General features: G+C 38.8%; 1 protein-coding gene across 1 annotated transcript; it reads left to right on the forward strand.

Moving 5' to 3' along the window:
• Positions 1-19,036: 19,036 nt before the first annotated feature.
• On the forward strand, positions 19,037-20,579 carry LOC135714655 (uncharacterized). Its single transcript, XM_065238037.1, has 2 exons — positions 19,037-19,551; positions 19,664-20,579. The coding sequence occupies exons 1-2, from the start codon at positions 19,037-19,039 to the stop codon at positions 20,577-20,579; spliced, it is 1,431 nt and encodes a 476-aa protein (XP_065094109.1).
• The last annotated feature ends 2,279 nt before the right edge of the window (positions 20,580-22,858 follow it).

Raw genomic sequence — 22,858 nt, forward strand, 5'->3', positions numbered from 1 at the left:
CCATATGCCCAACGACGACACGAAGCGAGTGGGGGTGAAGAAGCATGTTCGTTCTTCCTTGGGCTGATAAACATATCATTATTCTTCCCCGTTTTACTCCAGCAGAACCTGGGCCTTGGCATTGTGTAGTTGTAAGCGTCGGAAAAGTATCAGCATGTAAGCTGTCTTCTACGAAGCATAGTAACTCGTTGGAATTAGAAGATGTCGAAAGGGAACAGGTGAGTGGGTGGAGGCGGTCGGTGGATTGAGTATCACAAACATCATGCTGCTTTAAATGGGAAAGCGCTTCTCCAGTAGCATCGAAACGAAAAAAATATACATAAAAAGTAATAAATCATGACTCGGTCGGGTTGAAGCATCAAACAACGTTGAGCGCAAAAAAGAAACGATTTTGGTTTATAGAAACTCATAATATGATAAAAAGTTGACCTCAGTCAAATAGCTCATACTCTACTTTTGTCATGTGCTTGTTATCCAATAAATAAACGGAAACGATACAGATGACAATGTTGACATTCATTAAAAAAAACTATAAACTGACATTGAAAATAATAACTGGAACTTTATCCAGGCTTGAATTTAATTTTTGTGTAAGTATAGGATAACTTTTAAAATCTGAAATTGATAACTTTGTTTTTAGTTATTGAAGTCTAACGGATTTTCCAAATTATGTGTTGGGTCTACAAACTGGCATATAATTTAAAGAACATTGACTGGATTTTCGATTTAGGATAATATTTAGATAGGGTAGAGAACTACTTCGGCCTAATCGCCCATTTTGGGCCTATCGAGCAGAAAACCTCAAATAAATCTATGATTTCAGAGTTAACAAGTAAATTATGCGTTTGGTACGATACTTTAGTTAATAAGCTACCGAACAAAGTCAATGAGAACGCGTGATATGAAGATTTGCACCGATAATTCCCAAAAACAAAAGAAGCGCTCTGACCGAATCAATTTTTATCTATATCCGATAGGCCGAAGTGAATTCATTGGCGTTTCAATGGCGTTTTAATGCGTTAGGCCGAGTTTAGAATCCATAGGCCGAGTTTGGCGTCAAGAAGCAGTGTTAGACTTTTGACAATATCTCAACGATTGGTTGCTCTTTATCAAATTTTACGGTACGTACGGAAAGGTTAATAAATTTGGAAGCCATCAGTATTAATAACATTCCGTTTGGTGCTAACCTGAGCTAGATTAAGAAAGACTAAGTGCGGGTTGTGCTTAATAGGCCGGAAATGGGGTAGTTAACCCTACTCCTAACATGAGATTTGGAAAATCCCACAATGAAATTTATAAGATCCTAGAAAAAAATCAGGCAATCCTAGAATGAGATTCACAATATGCAGATATGGCCTCTGGTCAAGGGATTAAAAAAATCGCGGCTTTAAATTTAGAGAATTCTTCACAAAATTTAAGAAATATCGGAATACCGGTTTGGGATCTACAGCATCCCGGTTTGAGATTCATATAATTCCGGTTTGAATTGCAGAGAATATTGGTTTAGAATTCTGGGAATGCCACTGAGAATCTCAAAATGAGGCTCAGAAAATCCCAAACTACCCAAATGAGATCCAAGCTGAGAATCAGGGAATTCTAGAAAGGGATTTATAGAATTTTGGCTGAAGGTTCAGAGAATTACAGAAAAGATTCAACCCTGCTTGGGTTTCAGGCAATAAAGTAATGAAGTTCAGATATTTTTTTAATAAAACTTGACCAGATAACTTATATATAGAATTCACGGGAACTTTCATGTTGTGTGTGTATACAATCCATCGCCCACTGACCGGCAGTGCTTATATAAACTTATTTACTGAACATCATAGAACATAGAACAACTTTATACTAAGTATCAGACAACCTTTGAACTTACAGCTGGTGAATTTTAATTCTAAACAAGCCAATCGATTGGAAATTTTTCTACAAATCTGTTAAAATGAACACTTTATTAATTTTCAATAGATCGTGGAACGTGCTCTAACAGAAAGTCGTTCAGATTTTGAATTTTGATAATTTACCTGCAGAGTTCTGTCAGTAAAATAATTTTGAACTAATTTCATAATTTGGAATGAAAAATTAAACTTTTTCAATTTAGCAATCAAACCTTCATGCCAAACACTGTCGAATGCTTTTTCTATGTCTAGAAGAGCAACTTCAGTTGAGCAGCCTTCAGATTTGTTTGAAAAGGTAATAAGAGTGGATGAGTAGTTTTAATGGCGAAATCCAAACTGCTCATCTGCAAAAATTTAGTTCGTATTGATGTCAAGCATCATTCTATTTAAAATTATCTTTTCAAAAAGTTTACTTATTGAAGAAAGCAAATTTATTGGACGGTAGCTAGAAGCTTCAGCTGGATTTATATCCGGCTTCAAAATTGGAATAACTTTTGCATTTTTCCATTTATCAGGAAAGTATGCCATATGGAAACATGTGTTTAATTATTTTTTCAAGAAAGACAAGGTACTCTCTGGGAGTTTTTTTTAATGAGGATATAGAAAATTCCATCATCATCTGGAATTTTAATATTATGAAACTTTTTAGTTATAGATCTTACTTCGTCCAAATCATTCCCCCAGGAATCATCAGAAATATTTTCCCACGAGAAAATATTCAGATAGTCCTGAGCAACGTGATTCTCAATATAACTAGTAAGACCCAAACTGAAATTATGGGAACTCTCGAATTGCTTAGCAAGTTTCTGAGCTTTTTACGAATTTGTGATCAAATAGCGCTGGATTAGGCTGTTGATGTTGTTTTAAAAATTTGGTGAGTTTTCAAAAGGGTTTGGAACTCGGGTCTAATTTAGAAACATTATTTTCAAAAGTTTTGTTCCTCAGAGCAGAGAATCGCTTTTTAATTTTTTATTTTTTGTATATCCCGCCAGATACCTTTCATGGCAGGATCGCGTGTTCTTCGATATTGCCTCCTATGGACATTTTTAAGATGGATCAAGAGCTGTAGATCGTCATCTATTATAATTGAATCGAATTGAACCGCGCCTTTTGGTACTCTGGCATAAGTCTAGGTTTTCTACGGCCTTATGGTTATTTAGTTCACTAGACTTGAAGTGAACTAAATAAAAATCATTAAAAATCCCGTTACGCGAATCGCCAGGAAAGGGATTTAATTTTCATTTTGAATACTTGGAGTGGCACAACTCCAAGTAATTTTGCCAGTTCATCTTTGATCTGATCCAGGGATTCACCACTGGGCAGTCCTTTTATGACAACCTTGAACACACGTTCAGTTTTGGTGTCGTAAGAAAAAAAAATTGTGCTGCTTCTCAGTAAGATACTTGAGAAGACATTTAAATCCGTCCAAGGTTTCAGCCAATACACGGTATTCACCCCAACGTCCAATTCGTAGTGAAAACTTAACTTTCACGAAGTTCAAAAGTTCCATGCGAAGAGCATGGAAATCGGAAGTGGTTATCAAAATAGGGGGAATCTTTTCCTTCTTGGTATTGAACCTGGAAAGTTTACTAGATTTTTTCCTGGATGATGGATCATTCTCATCATCCGTGAGCAAATCAAATTGATTGCTCAAATTAATTTCATCAGAAGGGGGATGAAGAGTTTGCCCTTTTCTTTTGCGCTTAGCACGATGGGGACTTGACGAAGCGCACTATGTATAACGTATAGAACGAGGATGAAATTTATTTTCGCTAGTGGGTTTTTCCAGTTTTCAGCGGTAACGACAATATGTTTGTTGAAAAGCTCGAATATTTTTGTCCCAGCCTTTTAATGTTTTCAGCCAAAAGGCGGGCTTGGGTAGTAGAGGGTTAAGACTTAATTTCCAAATTAATGCAAGTTTCCCATGAGTACCTAAAATATTTCTAATGATGCCCAATGAAAACCCTGTCCCAATGATTTCGTGTTTCCGGAGTGCTCAATACATATTTTCATGGTATGGCAATAAAGTGGTTTTCCGAGAAATAAGAAAAGTTTGCTAACATTCTCCAAGTGCCTGAGCATGTGATAAATTTCCCACTTGATCTGAATGCTTCAGAAGTGACCCTGCGTATCATTAATTATTCTGCGTACACACCGAGCTACGTGAATCCATTAGAAAAAATCTAGCCAATGCCCTTGTACGCTACGGTTCTCTTGGTTAATGCAGGTTAATTAATAATGGAAACGAATAGGCTCCTTAAGGAAATCACTTTACATGACGTATTCTTGTCGCCGTCCTTTCTCATTATTATTCATGGAAAGAGTAATCAAGCGGAAAGGGACCTTATGGGACAGATAGTATCGTTTTTATGTTTCTACTGGGTGCAGGTGATTTCACCTTTTCACATAGCGTTAAGACCTAGAAAAAATCACAAATTACTTAATTTCTTTGGATTAGATTGACATTTACAGGAGATATATCTTACTGGTTTTCATAAAATTATACGAAAATTAACGGTTTTTCGAAACAACTAATGACACTGTTACTAACAAACATGGATGTGCTTAAAAATTGTGAACTTTAATTAACACACTTTCTGGACGGGGATAACACCAGATGAGATAAATTAATTTGTGTGAACAAAGTCGTCACAGTACGTAGACAGCACAGAATAAACACTTAATACGACATAAACGTTAATGGCCTTGTAATTCGTGGTCGGCCGCAGTCAGAATAAATCAGCTGCGATGGCCATAAACCTTTGGCTATGGCATAAAAACGGATTTTATTGCTGCTGTTGGTATCTTCCGATGGCTACCGGAAATCAATGCTACGGAATATTTTAGTACCAATAATATCGTAGCAACAACGTGCCTAAAAATATTCGCCAAGCCAAGTTAAAGGTCTACAACAGCTTTTGGCATAGCTTCATTGCAGTTTGTATCGCTACCCTTGTGGCACAATGTCGTGGTCCTAGAGCAGAGATGAACGAACGAATTTCATATTCATGTCACGGGAAATTGTTCTTGAAAAAAAAATGCAACTGTGGCATGCTTCTGGATTTGAGCGAGTGAACAGTTCTGTATTTCTTGGCGTGTCTCATCCAAAAATGTCCAATGAAGAAAGTTTTCCATCTATTTTGCGTAGATGAAATTCAAAGTTTACTGATTAAAAGTTTGTTGATTAAAAGTGCTCAGTACATGGAAAATATTTAGATTGCGGAGGTACCTTGTAGTTTATTCAAAGCTTGTTAAGTGTATTATTTATACTTTATTCAGTGACTATCAGACTGTGATCAGCTGGGATGAAATAATTGCAAGGCTATGGAGTCGGAGAAAACACATTCCTATTCTGACTCGGGCTCATAGGGTATAGTCAATTATCTGGGCCTAATAATCAGCCACAATAAAAACACTATTTGTTGTATAAAATAAAATCGTTCGTTTGATCCATCTTTTGATTGTTTTCTGCATCGTACAAGATCCGTACTGTGTGTGACTAGTTTCGTTCACTCGCTACTGATTAAATTTCGTACTTGAACGAATGTTTAATAAAATATACGAAAGTTGAAAATATTACGAAACAGTCATTTACTAATGAAATACCTGCGTAAATAAAACTAAGGAAGACAATAATTTCGCTTTTAAAAATTCATAGCACACATTAATTCAATTAATAGTGTTTGGTTTATTTGCATTAATTACCTCCCCACAGGAACTGTATGCCGGCTCTCAACTTAGTGTTCTTGTTAAGCACATTTACAATTATAAATTGAGAGCTGTACCACTTTTGCATTAGCATTATCGTGTGGCAGGTACAATCATACTTTATGTCCAGGAAAGTCGAGACATTTTCCAACCCTGAAGGTCTCTTTAATAAAAAATAACGAAAACAAATAAAAAATCCTCAACCGTACCGGAGATTGAACCCAGCCGCCTCCTGCATTGTCTTGATTTATAGCTGCTACTTTGCCGACTGAGCTAAGGGAGGCTCCTCCATTACCCCTCAAATAGGATAACAATTTACTTCGGCCTAATCCTCCTTTTTTGGTCTATCGAGCAGAAAACTTCAAATAGGGGAAATGCAGGTAATGTCGGCCTAAGTGTCCCTAATTTGGGCCCATACATAAATTCAGCAATCGACTAAATTTTCAATAGCAAACAAAAATATTCATTAGTAACGTCCCAATAACGCGTTCATCTAGATAAAATTGATAAATAGCAGATTTTTAGCAATGGGCCTAATCTTAGATCCATAGGCCAAGATTAGAGACATTTCCCCTAAATATATCTACACACTGAATTCACATCACCGACAACAAAGTCTGTACAAGTTCGGAATAAATTTTTTTTTTGCATTTTTTTACTGGTTTTTAATCTTTTACCAAACCGAACCGAGTTCCGTAGATAAAAAAAGACTGAATAGAGTGGAGGCCTGGATTGGTGTGTATGATTTTGGCGAACGATTCAATTATACCATTGGTGGTACCGTAATCTGGGGGCAAATTGATCCCCGGGGTGAAATTGATCATTTTGGGTTGCGCTTATAGGTGATTACAGTGGGCCTTGAAGACAGGTATTGCCTTCAAATTGAGTTATGGAGTCGAACAATGTTTTCGGTAATTCTATCAAGGTTCAGAGTATTGCTCACCTGTCTGGATACTGGCACGTGTTGTTCCCTGACCCGGGATATCACCTCCTCGATGGAATGCAGACACTGGTCAGCGTCTTCGGGCGTCTCCGGAAGGACACCGTGGTCGACAGTGGAGTCGACACAGTGTTGGAACTGATCCCAGCTGACGCGATGGTGATAGTTGCGTTGGGAAGCTTGGAATCGGTTGACGCATGAGCCCACATCGGCCACCACCGGATAGTGGTCCGAACTTAGCTCCTGATGGGTCACAGGTTGCGAGATGTTGTCTCCTATGTTGCTGACATAGATGTCGATGGTGGAGTGTACGCAAGACCGGCTCAACCGGGTGGAAGAGTCCGGCGCTAATATGGTGTAGTGAGCCTCTTGCAGGTCGTCGTTCAGGATTGTGCCAACTGGTCCCGTAATGCACTGGTTTCATCACGTCTCGCAATGGGAAAAAAATGTTGATTGACTCCAGATGAAAGCGCTCTAATTCCGCTTTAATCTCCGCAACAGGAAGATTTGGAAGACTACGGGTACCACGACCAAACGACCGACTTAAAACACCGAACTACTCGAGAGAGCGAGCGAAAAGAAAATCGGACTTTTTTTTTTTTTTTTTTTTTTTTTTTTTTTTTTTTATTATAGTCACTTTAACGCTCTTGGGTCATTCGTGACTTGTCCGGGGGTGAGATTTGAACTCGTGACTTTGGCGTGAGAGGTATGGATACTAACCACTACGCCGGAGTCGCCCCCAGAAAATCGGACTGTACTGCTTGATGGTCAAGCAGAGAATGACACTGAACAAAAACCATTTTCTACAGATCCGAATTTATAGCAGATGGTTGCTATAGGGTGTCCCAGAATGTCTAAGCACAACTTTGGAATACCCCTGCTTGTTTCAGATGACGTTTAAACGGCTGATTATCACGCTGAATCACTGTTTACATTTCGACCAACAGTTTCGTGTATCACAAGTGTCGGTTCTTTACATTTCCGTGACAATGCGTAGCATTTCTCCCGAAATCTGAACAGGAAAATCGTACAAGCTTTCACTTGCAAGAAAAGTGCTTCGGTGCGAGGCGTGCCTAAAAAAGTGGGAACGTGGCTATAAAAGTGGGATCCTCGAAGAGTAACGTCCAGCGGGAAAAATGGGTCATACGTTAAATTTGATTGCAAAACTCTTCCCGGTGATCAGTACTACACCGTTCGTGATGGCCGAAGTGTTGACGACGCGGATAAGTCGAAAAATTCGGTAAAAAGGCTATGGTTTGACAAGCAATTTGTGAGTGTGGTATGCTTTCGAAACAGTTTGTGACAACAGAGACAATGACAACCAATGTTTACGTGCGTGAGTGTTTAAACAAGCGTCTGTTACCCATGATCCGCAAACATGACGCCTCATTGCTGTTTTGGCCGGATTTGGCGTCTGTTCATTACTCTAAGGACAACTAGACACCTAGACCTTCTACTTGGAAAGCGGAAACGGTAACCACTATCCTACTGATTTCGTCTTGTTGTTGGGCTCAACTAGTGTTGAGGAATAATGAATCCAATACGTCGTTTATAAAGCATTTACAAAGCATGCGACTACAAAATGAACGCATAGTGGTATAAGAGCCATTATGGTGACTGTTTCCACCTTTATTCAGCAATATAGTGAATCAATGCAATGAAATCTAATAATGGAGCTAGAAAACGTTTATTAGACGTCTAATAAAGCATGTTATTGAATCAATTGAAAAGTGTCGAATTAAAGCGTTTATAAAGCTTTTAATAAGTAAATTAATCCGATCCGAGCAAACAGCGGAACAAATGTTCATCTATCGATTCCAATGAGAATTTTTAAGCACATAATTCGACAACCCGTTTTATTCAGCATTGTACACTGTTATACAGCATTTCTTCCATATATGTGCTTATTTGTGACTCTGAATTGTGTGTTGGGCAGTGCAGTATGAGTTTGCAACCAATGAGCTGAAGCTTTCAATTATCAGGGCCTTGATTTGGAATCGATTGAGTGGGGTGGAGCATAATTGAAAATTGAACCACTCTATTGATCATATTACTTGCCCGTTTGGCTATGATATCAAAAATACGCAATATAATCTAATAAATTAAGCATTATAATCTAACAAAACTTATAGGAAGTTAATAAATCACCTTAACTGTATTCCAGCAATTTTTTGTATTTTATCTCAGGAGGATGTTGTAGGAGGAGCTATGAGGCAATTTTGTGTGTATGTCAATATTTTTTCGTACAGCCTTTATGCGCACTATATTGGCGTTTTTTTTTTACGAAATTTATCGTATGTTTTAAACGACAATTGCGCATTTTACACCTCGTTAGACAAAATAATTGCACAGTATTTTTTTCGCGTAGGCCAGAAAATTGAAATTTCGATCTAATCGAAAGAAGTAGCAGCATTGGCAAGCTACACTAATTAATTTATGCTCTACACAGCAAAAAATGTAATATCGATCAACGTAATTCAAGCTGATGTATGAAATAATGATGTAATAGCAAAAAGCAGATACAATATTACATCAATGTATGTAATTTTGTTCGCAATTCGATGTACATCGTACAACGTTATATTACACAACCTATGGATTGGCCTGGTTGCAGCAGTTTGGATGTAATATTCAACAACTTTTTTTTCTGTGTATAAAACTTTAACAAGCTTAATATTTAATAATATTAAAAGCTTTAATATTTTGAGCGTTGGAGTCTAATGGGTGCAAATCTGAAACATTGTTTTTTTTTAGTTTTGTAAATCCTGACATGTTAGCTGATGAGATCAGCAAATCACTCCTATTTTCACATAGTAAATTTCTTACAGTCAGTGCTCAGTGAAATCGCCTAGATAATGATTGAATCAAACAACAGTGTGTAAATTTCTAACATTTTTTGTATAATATAGTCACTTTTTCACATATTGTTACATGACCGGAGATGTCATTTGAATTAGTGACTTTCAACGTACGAGGCGTGGATTATGGATGCTAACAACTACGCCAGGCCCGTCCATTTGTTTACAGCTCTTATGTGAAAACTTTCCGGAGCCGAAATCCGCTTTTTTTTTACAATGATTCTTAATACTAGAGTTATTAGAATAGGGGGTAGATTACTCGCAGCTTACTGGAGGTTACGGACTACAATCTATTTCCGTCGCCGTTGAATTTCTGTTTTTCGACGATTGACAATGCCGGGCCCGTCCTCATTTTCAAACATGCAAAAGCTTTTTCTAAATACTAGAGGGAAATGGAGTAAAACGCGGAGCAATATGACCAACGAGTAATTAAACGCCAAATGACGAATCGACATTCCCAGATTTACGTGAAATTTTGCATAATTGCTTCTCATGGTCAATCATTTACATTTGAGCTAAGACTCCGTCATTTTAATCTTGAAAATTGATTCAAAATGGTGTATTAAACATTTTCCAATAAAAATCACAGTACGAAAATGTTATTTCCAATCAACATGACGTCTGAGGTAAAGTGATAGGAAAAAGTATATCCTTACCAGGAAAAATAAGCTTAACACAGAAAACACTTAAATAATTTAGGATAAAATATCCGGAGATCGTCAAGTCTGGAATTACATTTTTCTTCTCTATTTGACCTGGCAATGCTCTAACATTATTATTTCAAGGACTTTTGAAAATAAATCCTATAGTTTTCCATCCACAATCACTCGATGGGCTGATGGAATTTTCGTTTCAATTGCTGCTTGTAAATTACGAGAATGAAGTTCAATGGTCATATAACATCGCTAACACACCCAGTTCCTCTACAACTTTGATATTAATTTTGACGAGCATACCAAGTGGATTGACAGTTGTTTTTCGAATAATGTATGTTATTAGATTTCGCCATCAACATTGAAAGTTTCGGTGTGCTACATGTGTTAACTCACGTCAAGCAGATTTGTATATTTTTCGTTTATTTAAAAAAAAATTCAACCTCAAGTTTTAGTTGCAGTGAGGTGAACTTATACCTATTAAAAAATGCGAGGTCGAATATAACCAATATCACACTGGACTTGTAATAAACGATAAACTACGCACCCTGCATCAAGGGCAATTTTACACAGATTGTAATATTGTTTGATTTCTCGTAATAGCCTCAGGATTGATCACAGAAAAGAGATGCACATTTCTAAATTGATCCATCCCTTGGAGTCGTCTGCAACAGACTAATACATCGAGAACTACCAAATTGGAAAAGGGTATTTTGGAACAGTACAGCGCCTTACAGTGTCCAGATATAGAAACTTGGACCAGCGTTGTAATGCGCATGACCCTATCTGATTTCCTGGAAATCAAGGGTTGAGCAAAACACAACAACAACGTGACGTGTGCCGCACAAGCTATAAAAGTTTCGATGAACCTCACCGTGTTTTCCAGGGCTCTAACGTGAATGACACTGCACGTTGAATGTTGCAAACTACATTTAATAAAAAAATCACATTGCATTACTGTTTGAATACTATTATTGCATTCTTCAAACGAAATGTTTAAAAGCTTGTTTCTTAGATCTGTTATTGGTAAATAATGTCGTGCTTAAATAGTCCTTCAAATATTTGGAATTGTGAAAGTCCTAAACTACGAATAAGGGAGGGGGATTTCAGAAGTTGTGACCGGCCATGTATTAGGTATAGTAAAACATGCTACGAGGCTGGAGGGGTGTCTAAAATTGGTCAAAAATAAGCTACGTCATTTATGGATGGTTCCTTATGTTTTCGATGTTAGATGAAAAAACATCAACATATTAGTTTATTTCGATCTTCGAATGGTGGTTCATGTCAAATGAAGCTATTTAGTATTGTATCGATATTCTGGAAAAAATATCGCGACTTGACTAACAAAACGTGAACGGCTTCACTCTGTCGGATATTTCTGCTGCATGTTTGTTGAACTTGTTGATCATTTTTTAGATTCAGAATTGAACCCTCTCAATTGTTGTTTTGTCAATTTGATATCAAAGAAATTTTAATATAACATTAATGCAAACAGCTAAATTAACCGATGGATTTAGTTTGATGGTGAACAATGGATTTTCCATACTTAAGACAGCTCGACCTCGCTTTTCTATGGTAATGCTGTAGTTTTTTTTTTTCAAAGGCACCCTTCACTAGTTCTTGGCTATCCTTCTACACATTGAAGTGATTTCTTGTACTTAGAATGGATTTATTCACTATTTCAACTTGACCCCTTGTAATGATTTCGATTTGCCCCTGGGTGTAAAATGTGCGGAAAGTCGAAATGCTTGAAATATTAAGGACATATGTTGTAACTTAATTTCTAACCGGGATTTTATATACCATCACTCCAATAAGCATCCGTATGCTTCCCTTGTGCATACAAATGGGTAAAATACAGAAAATTCACCTTTTTTGAAATGATTGAAGCGTGTGTTGTAAATTTCATATAAAATTGAAATAAACAAAGCTGAGGAGCACGCTAAGCAGTTTGTAACTACCTGATTTGAGAGTCATAGGATGCGTTTAGGTTTATATTATACTGTTGAAAATAACTCACGTATTGTATGACAAACTATGAGTATCACAACTAACATCACAATGTAAACGTTTTACTCATATAATTTATACAGCCTCAAGCTGTATTCAATCTCTATACAAGCAGATCTGGCGAACTTAGTCAGCTACTTATGGCTGTTGAGACGGTTGGAACAAGCTCTTGTTGCTTTTATTCTGTGTTGCAATTAGTTGACAACCGTTAAAACATGTTATAACTCTCCAGTCTGGACAGCGTTTAACACTATGTTTTGTTTTAGTTGCCGATAATCTGGTTTACTCCCAAGTCAAAGTTCCCGGTTATGTGAAGCGTTTTCATCGTCACATAAACGAAGAAAAACCACTTCCGTCCGAGAGATACATTTTCCGAAAGGAAGTGTAAAACCTGATTCCTTATCACATCTTTTTCCGAGTGGCACCGGTGGTGTAGTGGTAAGCGTGATTAACTCTGATATTTTGATATAAGCGATCGTGATAACATATTTTGCCTACCGTGTGGTCGAGTTAACAGTAATCATAACAAAAATGAGATCTAACTGGTATATGAAGATTATTAAAAAGATAACAAATTATGTTTTCTTGATAACAAATCCATGTATGCGTTTTGATATTAGTAATTTCGTTAATAATAAACAAAATAAGTAATCAATATGTTATTATAACTATGGTAGGAAAACAAAAAATAAATAAAAAACTAAATTAGTTATTATTTTGATATCATGAATTCAAATTTAGTAATCTGAATGTTTTGAAATCTTTTGGTTGATATCAAGATTCAAAATCAAATAATGTTGTCAATAAAGTGCGAATGGTGCCATATTAAAGTACAGAACTGGAAATAATCATCCAGTGGTACACATTACTAGAAAGTATATAATGAATTGCTTTTGTTATTATAGACAAATAACAAAAGTTAAAATATGACGAACGATTGAAGTTTATTAGATCCAATAGCATAGAAATAGACGATGTGAAGTTTTTAAGTTTAGAGTTTCGTTTTCATGACAAATTCTAGTGGAATTATATTCAATATAGGAATAGGACACACGAATTGTGTAAAAAATAAGTCTACGATGACTCTTATATTATTATGAATGATAAATTCCTTCGCATCGAACATATTTTAACAGACAATAACGATATTTATTTTATTGGGAGCGAACTGATAATAAATAAAATTTATGACAACATATTTAAATATGAGCTAAGAAACCGACTAAGTCTACGAAAGTTAAATTGCAATATTCGACAATGTATTAGTATAAGTATTACAGACGAACTGGACGCAATCAAATATATATCGATTAGTAAATTCAATTCACAGGTAGATTAATATCAATAAATGTTGTAAAACAACACTGTAAGAATCATAATTGCCTTTCTGATGTTCATAAAGAAACCTGATTGACTCGTAAGAATAAAAAATAAAAAATAAATGTAGATTTCTGTGATGAGTGTGGATGCGTTTTTTTTTTATAAAATATCAAATTTTGTTTTAAATAATATTTTTAGAAATATCAAAACAATATCAAAATATGAATTCAACCGAAATTAAAAAAAATAGCATATCAAAATATGTTGTCAATATGATTTCAAAAACAAAATTAGATATCATTTTGATAGTATCACACCTGGACCCTACCTATCGACCCATCAACTCATGAACCGGGGACCAACGGCTTTACTTCCCTTCCGAAGAAAGCCGTGATCAGAAATGTTATGCCTCAGAATCCAGGCCTGCTGGGGTGAGAGGTATAATAATAAGACATAAACGTGTGATTTTCATATAAACTTTGATTAGATTGATTTATGACATATAGGGGAAATGGTTCTAATGTTGATCTATGGATCTAAGATTGGGCTCATCGCTAAAAATCTACTATTACTTCTTTCCTTTATTTAACGTCGGTCTCTGTTCCGCAATCTAGTGCCAATCACCGACGGACATCGTTTGCCATCCATTGACGGCAATCGAATGTGCAGGAAGGTAGCTTCCACACCTGCGTAGGATATCGCACCCATTCAACACACATGGGCCGGGACCAACGGCTTTACTTCCCTTCCGAAGGAAGACGTGACCAGAGATTTTTATGCCTCAGAAAAATCCCACCGACCTCGGCTGGGATTGAACCCAGACCCATCGGGGTGTTAGAAAGCAGTCACGCTTACCACTACACCACCGGCGCCGGAAAAACTGCTATTAATCAATTTTATCTAGATGAACGCGTCATTGAGACAGTACAAGTGGATATTTTTGGTCGCTATTACAAATTTAGTCGATTGCTGAATTTATGTATGGGCCCAAATTATGGGCATTTAGGCCGACATTACATCCATTTCCCCTATATAATATTGTTGTAAAAAGTAAAGCTTATACTTATGGGTTTCAAATCCATTTCAGTTTATTCTTATAATTTGATCTAATTTAATTTATCATATGACGATCGTATAAAAGTTACCAACTTATCAGCATTGTAAAAGTATCAGATATTTTTATAGCATTTACCTGACACATTTTCATTCATGGCGTTTTCATTGCATTTTATTATAGCGCAAATTTATTAGACTTCCACATATCAGGAATATCCTGGTGACTTGGATTCATTCTTGGCGTATTATACACCGACTCTATAGTGAAAACCTGAGTAAACGAAAGGATGCTTGGCGACAAGCACTAGTCACTGATCGTTGCTGATACCGTATGCGTGTGACCAATTAAAGTAAAATATCTCAGCACTCCTTAATTAATTTAAAGCAATTATTTAGAAGTACAAACCGGTGATTTTGAAACTAAATTGTTCTGCCGATAGTCAAACCAAAGCCATGTTTCCTTTTTTCATTACTTTATTCTATGAAGTGGATTAAGACATCTTTCCTAATGTTTCTCCTTAGCCAAATTAGTAAAGGCATGCGATAATAAAGTATACAAATTTGAATGAAACAGTTTTATTCTCTGGCTTCGATTGGATTAAAAACAAATTGCTCATTTATAAACCAAACCGTTTCATTAGCGCTTATCAGCAAAGAAAATATATCATTTCCAATTGTATCTATATTTTATTTTGTCAGGCGATTAATTCCGCATCCAAACAATGGATCCAAACAATCGCAGGATCCATTCAACAATCCAATTGAAAAAATGGGATTTGAAATCGTACATTTGCTTTGGAATACATTTTCAGCAGTTGAAACCCGATTAAAAGCGAAATGATGAACCATTCATGAAATAAATGCCGAGGAAAAATGCTTGCACTTTCGCGTAGGCATCTATGAAGTGCTCGGAAAAAGGCGTTGATTTATTTTGTCTCTCTAATCGGATTATAAATTTCATTTCCGCTCAATGTATTTACTTTCCTATATCGGGAAAACTTCAGCGCTAGGGGAAATGTTTGTTAATTTCATAATCGTATTTATTCGGCATATTCACTCCCATTGTTTTTCGGGCTGCTTAAGTTGCAAATTAAAAAAGCGTCGCAATCGGAATAGAACTGTGATGTGGGACCCGGATGAACATGGGGAAAAGTTTCGTAGGAATTTAATTCTTTCTATGCAAATATTAATTCGAGCCACCTTCCAGCAAAACCCAGCATTCAGAGATGGGATGAAGCGTGTTGATTAAATTTTTTCCGGTGTCGTTTTACAATGGTTGATTAGAAAAACGGTTCACAAGGGAAATGGTAATATGTAGGAGTATGGATGCGTTCAAAAGTTTGAAAAGTTATTTTTTATCAAATGGAAGGTGATGAAAAAAAAAGTCGATAGGAGAAAATTAGAAAATGCAAATTGTTTACATTGTGTTAGATTTCTATTTTTTTTGTTTCCGTCGAATGTGGAATGTTGCCAATTTATTTTGTACATTTACAAATTGATTACAACGTAAATTTCGTAATCATAGCTTCGCGTTTAAAACGTAACTTTAAGCAAGTCCAGGCAATATAGCAAAATGAAAACGAGTTCCAGATTCAAACCTCTCCGATTTTCATTAAACTTTGCACAATTGTTTGCTATGGGTAATGATTCAAATATCTGCTCGTATGCGGTCAGTTTGTTTCTTCCTATTTTTTTTTTAATTGAAGGGTTCGATATTTTTTAGTAAATCATAGGACGAAAACGTCACTTCAAATGGAAATGACGTCTGAAACAAAATTATATAAAAATTGACAGATAAAAAAAATAATTAATTTACTACTTTTTTTTTATTTTTTGGTAAGGCTCAATGCTTAAAAAATCATAGCGGGGTCGAAAGTCTTTAAGACAAATTTTCAAATAATTGATAGTGTCTGATGGGGTTCGGGAAAAGTTCTTGGCGCTTTACCGTGTGCTTTCTCCTGTGCCACCTCATTTGAATGCTTCAATACCGATGGCTGCTGTTTCTAAGTGTCTCATGCTTTCTCTTCACATAATTACTTATTGAAATCAAATTGTGGAGTAAATTACCTATTTATAATACCTGAACCGAAAACCCGAAAATTAATGAACCATTGAGGTACAATACAATGTATTGTTACCATACAATATAATTTAAAATAAACATAGAATTTATTGTTTCCTCAATATGATCTATGGTAAATGGGGAAATTTACAATATAACAAGCAGGTTTTTATGTATTGTATGTTTTTTCCGGGAATGTTTCTTCTGAACAATTTTGATTTTGGCGCTGTCATGTGGCAGCGAAGTCATTCACGTTTTTTTCTACTACTTCTTCATCAAGCACCGCTATCTCTTCTTATGTTACCTTGTTGTTGTACTCCAGCGATACACCTCCTACCATCACACCAGCATATGTACAGCTAACGCTATGCTCTTCGTCCTGTTTTTGTTTTGAGTTTTCTGGTTGTTTACGGACCTTCCGCTTGGGGCAGGAATGCATTCGGTGCCCCTCCATCTTGCACAAGAACACATGGTTTTGAATATATTCCCCATCTGATGAGGATGTGTGTTGCGAATTTCTTTTCCCCATCAAATTCCGCAGGGAACTGCTTCTGGATAATACGCTTCACTTTACCGTATTTCTCCAGTACCTACGCTAAATCACTCTCCGGGACCTCTGGAGAAAGATCGGACACTCAAACTTGATGAACGTTGCCCCCCTATAGACGTCATGCGTACCTCAACTGGCTTTCCATGAGCATAATGGATAATTAATTGTTGTAGTGTATGCAGCATTTATTCTTCAAGCTTTAACTTTATGAATAGTACGTTATCATCCGCAATATGGTAAAGTACTTCCATTTGAACGAGATCCGCATCCGTATTTCTATTTCGGAAGCTGAAGTTGATGGTATTCTTTATTCTACACGTTTCGCTTCTTACGGCAACAAAAAAGTGACCAAGCTGCTGGCAATTAACAAAGCGCGTACCGAGACAATAACTGCTATCTAATATACAGACTATCGTGTGAACTATAGTTGAACAACTGCTACTGTCGGTTTTCACTCGACAACAGCTTTGAGTAAAATGAGTAAGGTCTTCTTTTTTGTTATTTGTTTTAAAAATGAAAAATGTTCAGTAACTAAAAAAATACCATTTTAAATTATCTTACAATTTTTGTTTAAAATTTTATTAAATATGCAAACTTTTCTGCAATTTTGGTTTTGGACTCTTTGACAAAAATACCAAAATAACCAAGCCCGCTAATTCACCTTTTTGCAATATAAGGCTAATATGCGGCTAATTTAAAGCTTAGCATGCCCTATGTTAGTCGTGTAACGGTATATATAGCTAAAAGCAGAATCCAACTCTAGTGTGTACTCTTCGTTAGTTTAGCTATCGCTTTTCAATTCTTTCGTGCAGTTTTCAATACATGCACATCATCAGCTGTTCCTATTAGATTTAAGTTGACAGTAGCAGTAATAAAAATACACAGTCCTTATCAGTAGCTCAAGAAGTGAAGTTTTAAAATTAATTTGTAAGTGAGTGGAAGCAATAAAGTGGAGTTCAAGCTGTGGTGTGAAATTTGATCTATCGATGACTAATTAACTAGTGCATAGTGCATGCTGAAGAGTAGGGTCCAGATTGGCCACATCCTGCCACTCCGTGAATCGTTTCCCCAACATAATTTGGTGCCGTGACCAGGATAGTGGCAATTCAGTTCAAGAGGTCGCCAACCGTTTTGACATTCCTGCGCGATAAAGAAGCCCGTTCTACCTTCGCCATTTTCCAAGCGAAGTCCTGAACAATACCAGTGTTCCAGTCTTTGTTCTGGGAACAATCTTGACGCCATCGTAGTCATCTCGGCTATTGAGTGTTCCGCCTTCAAAGCCAAGCCTGAATAGGAATACAGCCACCCCTATTGTGCCATCATAGTGACGCCATCCGCCATCCGCCATCGTAACACCAACCTTCCTTGCGTCTTGGAAGTGGAGATTAGTTCCAGATATTATTTAAATACAAGGCCTGTTGAGATCAGGCAGAAGGAGGATTACGTTCAGCCATTTGGTTTTCTGTGTCCACGCCGTGGCGGAAACTGAATTTACATCCCGTCCCAAGTCGGCCTTGAATAGCAGCCTGCTTCAGTGTGTCCAACAGTGACGACCTTACCAATTACGTTGGTGGACTTCTTGCGACCACGCCGTGGTGCAAACCGAGGAATAATCTCGTCGAGTTGGAGTACTGCTGAGTAATTGATAACTATACAAGGCACAAGTCCGACTGCTTCTGGGGCTAACACTCTAAAGGGTCTGAAACTGCCTACCATTTCATTGCCTGAATTTTCTGGGGACTACAAAGACTGGCTTGCGTTTCACGACACTTTTCTGGCTCTTACCCATGCGAATCCGGATGTGTCGGACATCCAGAAATTCCACTACCTAAGGGCTGCTATCAAGGGAGAAGCAGCTCAGTTAATCGAGTCAGTTGGAATCAGTGCTGCTAATTATTCGCTCGCTTGGGAAGCTCTTGTCAACCGATATGCCAACAAGTACCTCCTGAGGAAACGGCATCTTCAAGCGTTGTTGGAGTGCCCAAAGATGAAGAGAGAGTCAGTGCCCGTCTTGCATACCATCGTGGACGACTTCGAGCGACACGTCAAAATTCTAGGTCAGTTGGGTGAACCAGTAAATTCGTGGAGTACCATATTGGAGCACATCCTCTGTACGCGACTGCACGATGACACCCTGAAGGCGTGGGAGGATCACGCTTCCACCCTGGACGCAGTAACTTACGAGCGACTGATCGAGTTCCTGCAACGTCGTATCCGTGTATTGGAATCGATTTCCGTCAACAAACACTATTCGTCTGTCCCAGCCGAAACCCAATTCAAACCTCCGTGTTCGAAAAGATCGTTTCCAACGAAAGTCTCGTCCCATGCTGCCGTCGAAAATTCTCCTATGAAGTGCTACACCTGCGATCAACGTCATCCTTTAGTAAAGTGCTACAAATTCGAGAAGCTTCCAATTTCCGAAAAGTTGAACCTTCTTAATGCCAAGCGTCTCTGTCTCAATTGTTTCCGCAACGACCACCCCGCTCGAAACTGTTCGTCGAAGTACAGCTGCAAGTTCTGCCAGAAACGCCACCACTCCCTCATCAGCTTACGTGGATAGTTCCAAACAATCCAGCGCAAATGTCAACGTTTCCTCTTCTGTTAGTTCTTCTAGGGCATCCGTTCAAACCAACGTAGCCACTGCCGAGGCAGTTCCGTTGCTGTCCGCATCGACATTGGTGAAATCCCAAGAGCAAGTGTGCAGTATCCCGATGCAAAGTTGCGGCAGAAACGGTTTCATGCTCACCGTACTGCTGAAAATCGTCGACTGTTATGGTGAAGAGCATTTTGCCAGAGCTCTTTTGGATTGCGCTTCCCAACCGAACATCATCTCCAAAAATTTGGCTCAAATTCTGCGGCTAAAGCGAAACAAGGTGAATGTTCTGATCCATGGAGTAGGAGAGAAACCGCAACACGCTCGCAACTCTGTCCGTACGCAAGTGCGTTCCCGGAAAGGAGAATTCATCCTAGATGTCGACTTCTTGGTTCTGAACAAGGTCATCCCGAACCTTCCGACTCGTGACGTCTCCATTGAAGACTGGAATCTACCCCAGGACCTGTTCTACGCTGATCCAAACTACCACAAGAGCTCCGGGATTGATTTGATAATCGGCAATGAGCATTTCTTCTCTTGCTTCAAGACTGCCGCTAGAATCCAACTGTCTGATTCACTTCCGTTTCTTGTCGATAGTGTATTCGGTTGGATCGTCTCTGGTACCGCCCACGCTGCCACAAATGCGCACGATGCGTCCACCTGCTCCGTTACGACCGTTTCACTAATGTCCCTCGAAGAAAGCCTGGAACGCTTTTGGGAAATCGAAGAGCCGCCAGCTCGATCTGCCTATTCACTAGAGGAGAAGAAATGTGAGGAATTCTACACATCCACGGTTACCAGAAACAGCGCAGGACGATACGTAGTGCGACTACCACGTAAATCCAACTTCGACGAGCTAGTTGGAGAATCGAAGGCCACCGAAGGCTACGACTATTCGAACTTCTTGAACGCAGGCTTGATCGACATGCCCACCTGAAAGAAGAGTACTGTAAATTTATGCGAGAATACTTAGAGTTAGGGCATATGCGTTTGGTTCCCGAGGAAGAAGCAAGCAAGTCGAAGGAATGCTTCCTGCCCCACCACCCAGTGCTAAAAGAGGCCAGCACGACGACGAAGGTACGTGTCGTCTTTGATGCTTCCGCCAAGACTTCTACGGGGCACTCACTGAATGAAGCATTACTTGCAGGCCCTGTAGTACAGGACGATATTCTTAATATCAGTTTTCGGTTTCGAACCTTCCCAGTAGCGGTTGTGGGTGACGTCAAGAAGATGTACCGACTGGTCTTGAATCACGAAGACGATACACCACTCCAAGAAATACTGTTTCGATTCAGCAAATTCGATCCAGTGCAAACTTACCGTCTCCTGAGACAGTTACGTATGGCATGGCTCCGTATGCATTCCTTGCTATGCGCACGCTGCTGCAGTTGGCCGACAACGAAGGTGATGCCTATCCGCTGGGAGGACCAGCACTCAGGAAGGGATTCTACGTAGACGATTTCATTGGAGGTGCCCAGTCGGTTCAAGAGGCTATCCAGTTGAGGACCGAATTGGGAGAGTTAATGGCGAAAGGTGGATTCTGCTTGCGGAAATGGACGTCGAACAGTCTGGAAGTGCTGCAAGGACTAGCTGTTGACCAAATCGAAACTCAGTCCTCTATGAAATTCGACAAGGACGAAACAATAAAGGCATTGGGAATCAGCTGAGAACCTGAACTCGACGTGTTCCGTTTTGAGACCATACTTCGACCGACCCAAGGACCACCTACCAATAGGAGCATTTTATCTGGGATATCGCAGCTATTCGACCCCCTCGGAATAGTTTCTCCTGTCGTAATCCGTGGCAAAATGCTGATGCAGCTCCTGTGGCTGAAATCGTCTGGCTGGGACGAGGAGGTTCCAGAATCGGTCGCTAAGAAATGGGAGAAGTATGCCGAACAACTACTGAAGCTTTCCGAGTTCCGGGTACCACGCTACGCGTTGCTTCCAAACGCTACCATCCAGCTGCACACATTCTCCGATGCATCCGAGGCTGCCTATGGTGCATGCACATACGCTCGATCCGTTGACTCCCAGGGCAATGTTGCTGTACATCTACTAGCATCGAAATCTCGAGTGGCACCACTGAAACGCGTCAGCCTTCCCCGATTGGAACTTTGTGCCGCAGATCTAGCTGCAAAGCTCTTCGCCAAGGTATCCGAAGCACTGCAAATTGATATTTCCGCTTCATACTTTTGGTGCGACTCCACAGTCACTCTCCAATGGCTCAAGGCTTCACCCAACACCTGGAAAACATTTGTGGCCAACCGTGTATCCGCAATACAATCGGCTACCCACGGAGCGCGCTGGAACCACGTAGCCGGCACACACAATCCTGCAGATATGGTATCGCGAGGAATGGGGACCACCAATTTCGTCGAATGTGCATTGTGGGAGCATGGACCCAGCTGGCTGTCCTTTCCCGAACAGCAATAGGCCAAGTGAAAGCATACATGAATATCCAGAGGACGGAAAGGAGCGTCGCAAGCTTGTCGTAGCAGTAACCAGAGCCGAATCTACTATCAATCCGCACTTCATCCGATTCTCGTCGCATACTGCAATAAACCGTGTAACCGCTTACTGCCTTCGCTTTGTCCGCTACTGTCGTGAAAAGATTCGTACGCAGCCCCCCAGTGCTGGTCAGCCAGGGTTATTCTGCGTGGCGAATCAGGTGAGACGACAATTGTCACCTCGCAGTCACATGACTCTTCTCACTCTATGTCAGTTTGCTTTGTTTTCCGAAGAGGGCCTACGCAGTTTTTGTAGGTTCATTTATCAGTTTAATCACAGGTTTTTATTTTTTACCATGAACATACGTTTCGAGTCGTATTTCATGTCAAACAAGGTAGATTAAAATATTTTATTATTTTCTTAAACATAATCCGCGTTCACATGTTCGAAATCTTGCATAAAAACATCATTTAAATGGATTGAAAATGTTCGGCCTGTGCTAGGCCCTTTCAGTTTTGGCTGTTTGTTGTTTTCGATTGCGGACGAAGATTTTTTTTTTCCAATCGAGGTTTTTTTTTAATTAGGTTCCAGGTTCCAGTGTATTCCTCCATTTACGAAGCACACCGGCGGTTCGTAAATCGAAACAGGCGTAAAAAAAAACATTATTTGCGATTTATTTCCAAAAAAGTTTTTGGAAAATTTTGTCGAATACCGCACAAAATGGGTATTTTTGGTATCTGGGTGACTTACGGGGACCGGAAATCAA

The sequence above is a fragment of the Ochlerotatus camptorhynchus genome, unplaced genomic scaffold (assembly GCF_037179485.1).
Source record: "Ochlerotatus camptorhynchus isolate MF236.1 unplaced genomic scaffold, CSIRO-AGI_Acam_v1.1 ptg000687l, whole genome shotgun sequence".
NCBI lineage: Eukaryota > Metazoa > Arthropoda > Insecta > Diptera > Culicidae > Ochlerotatus > Ochlerotatus camptorhynchus.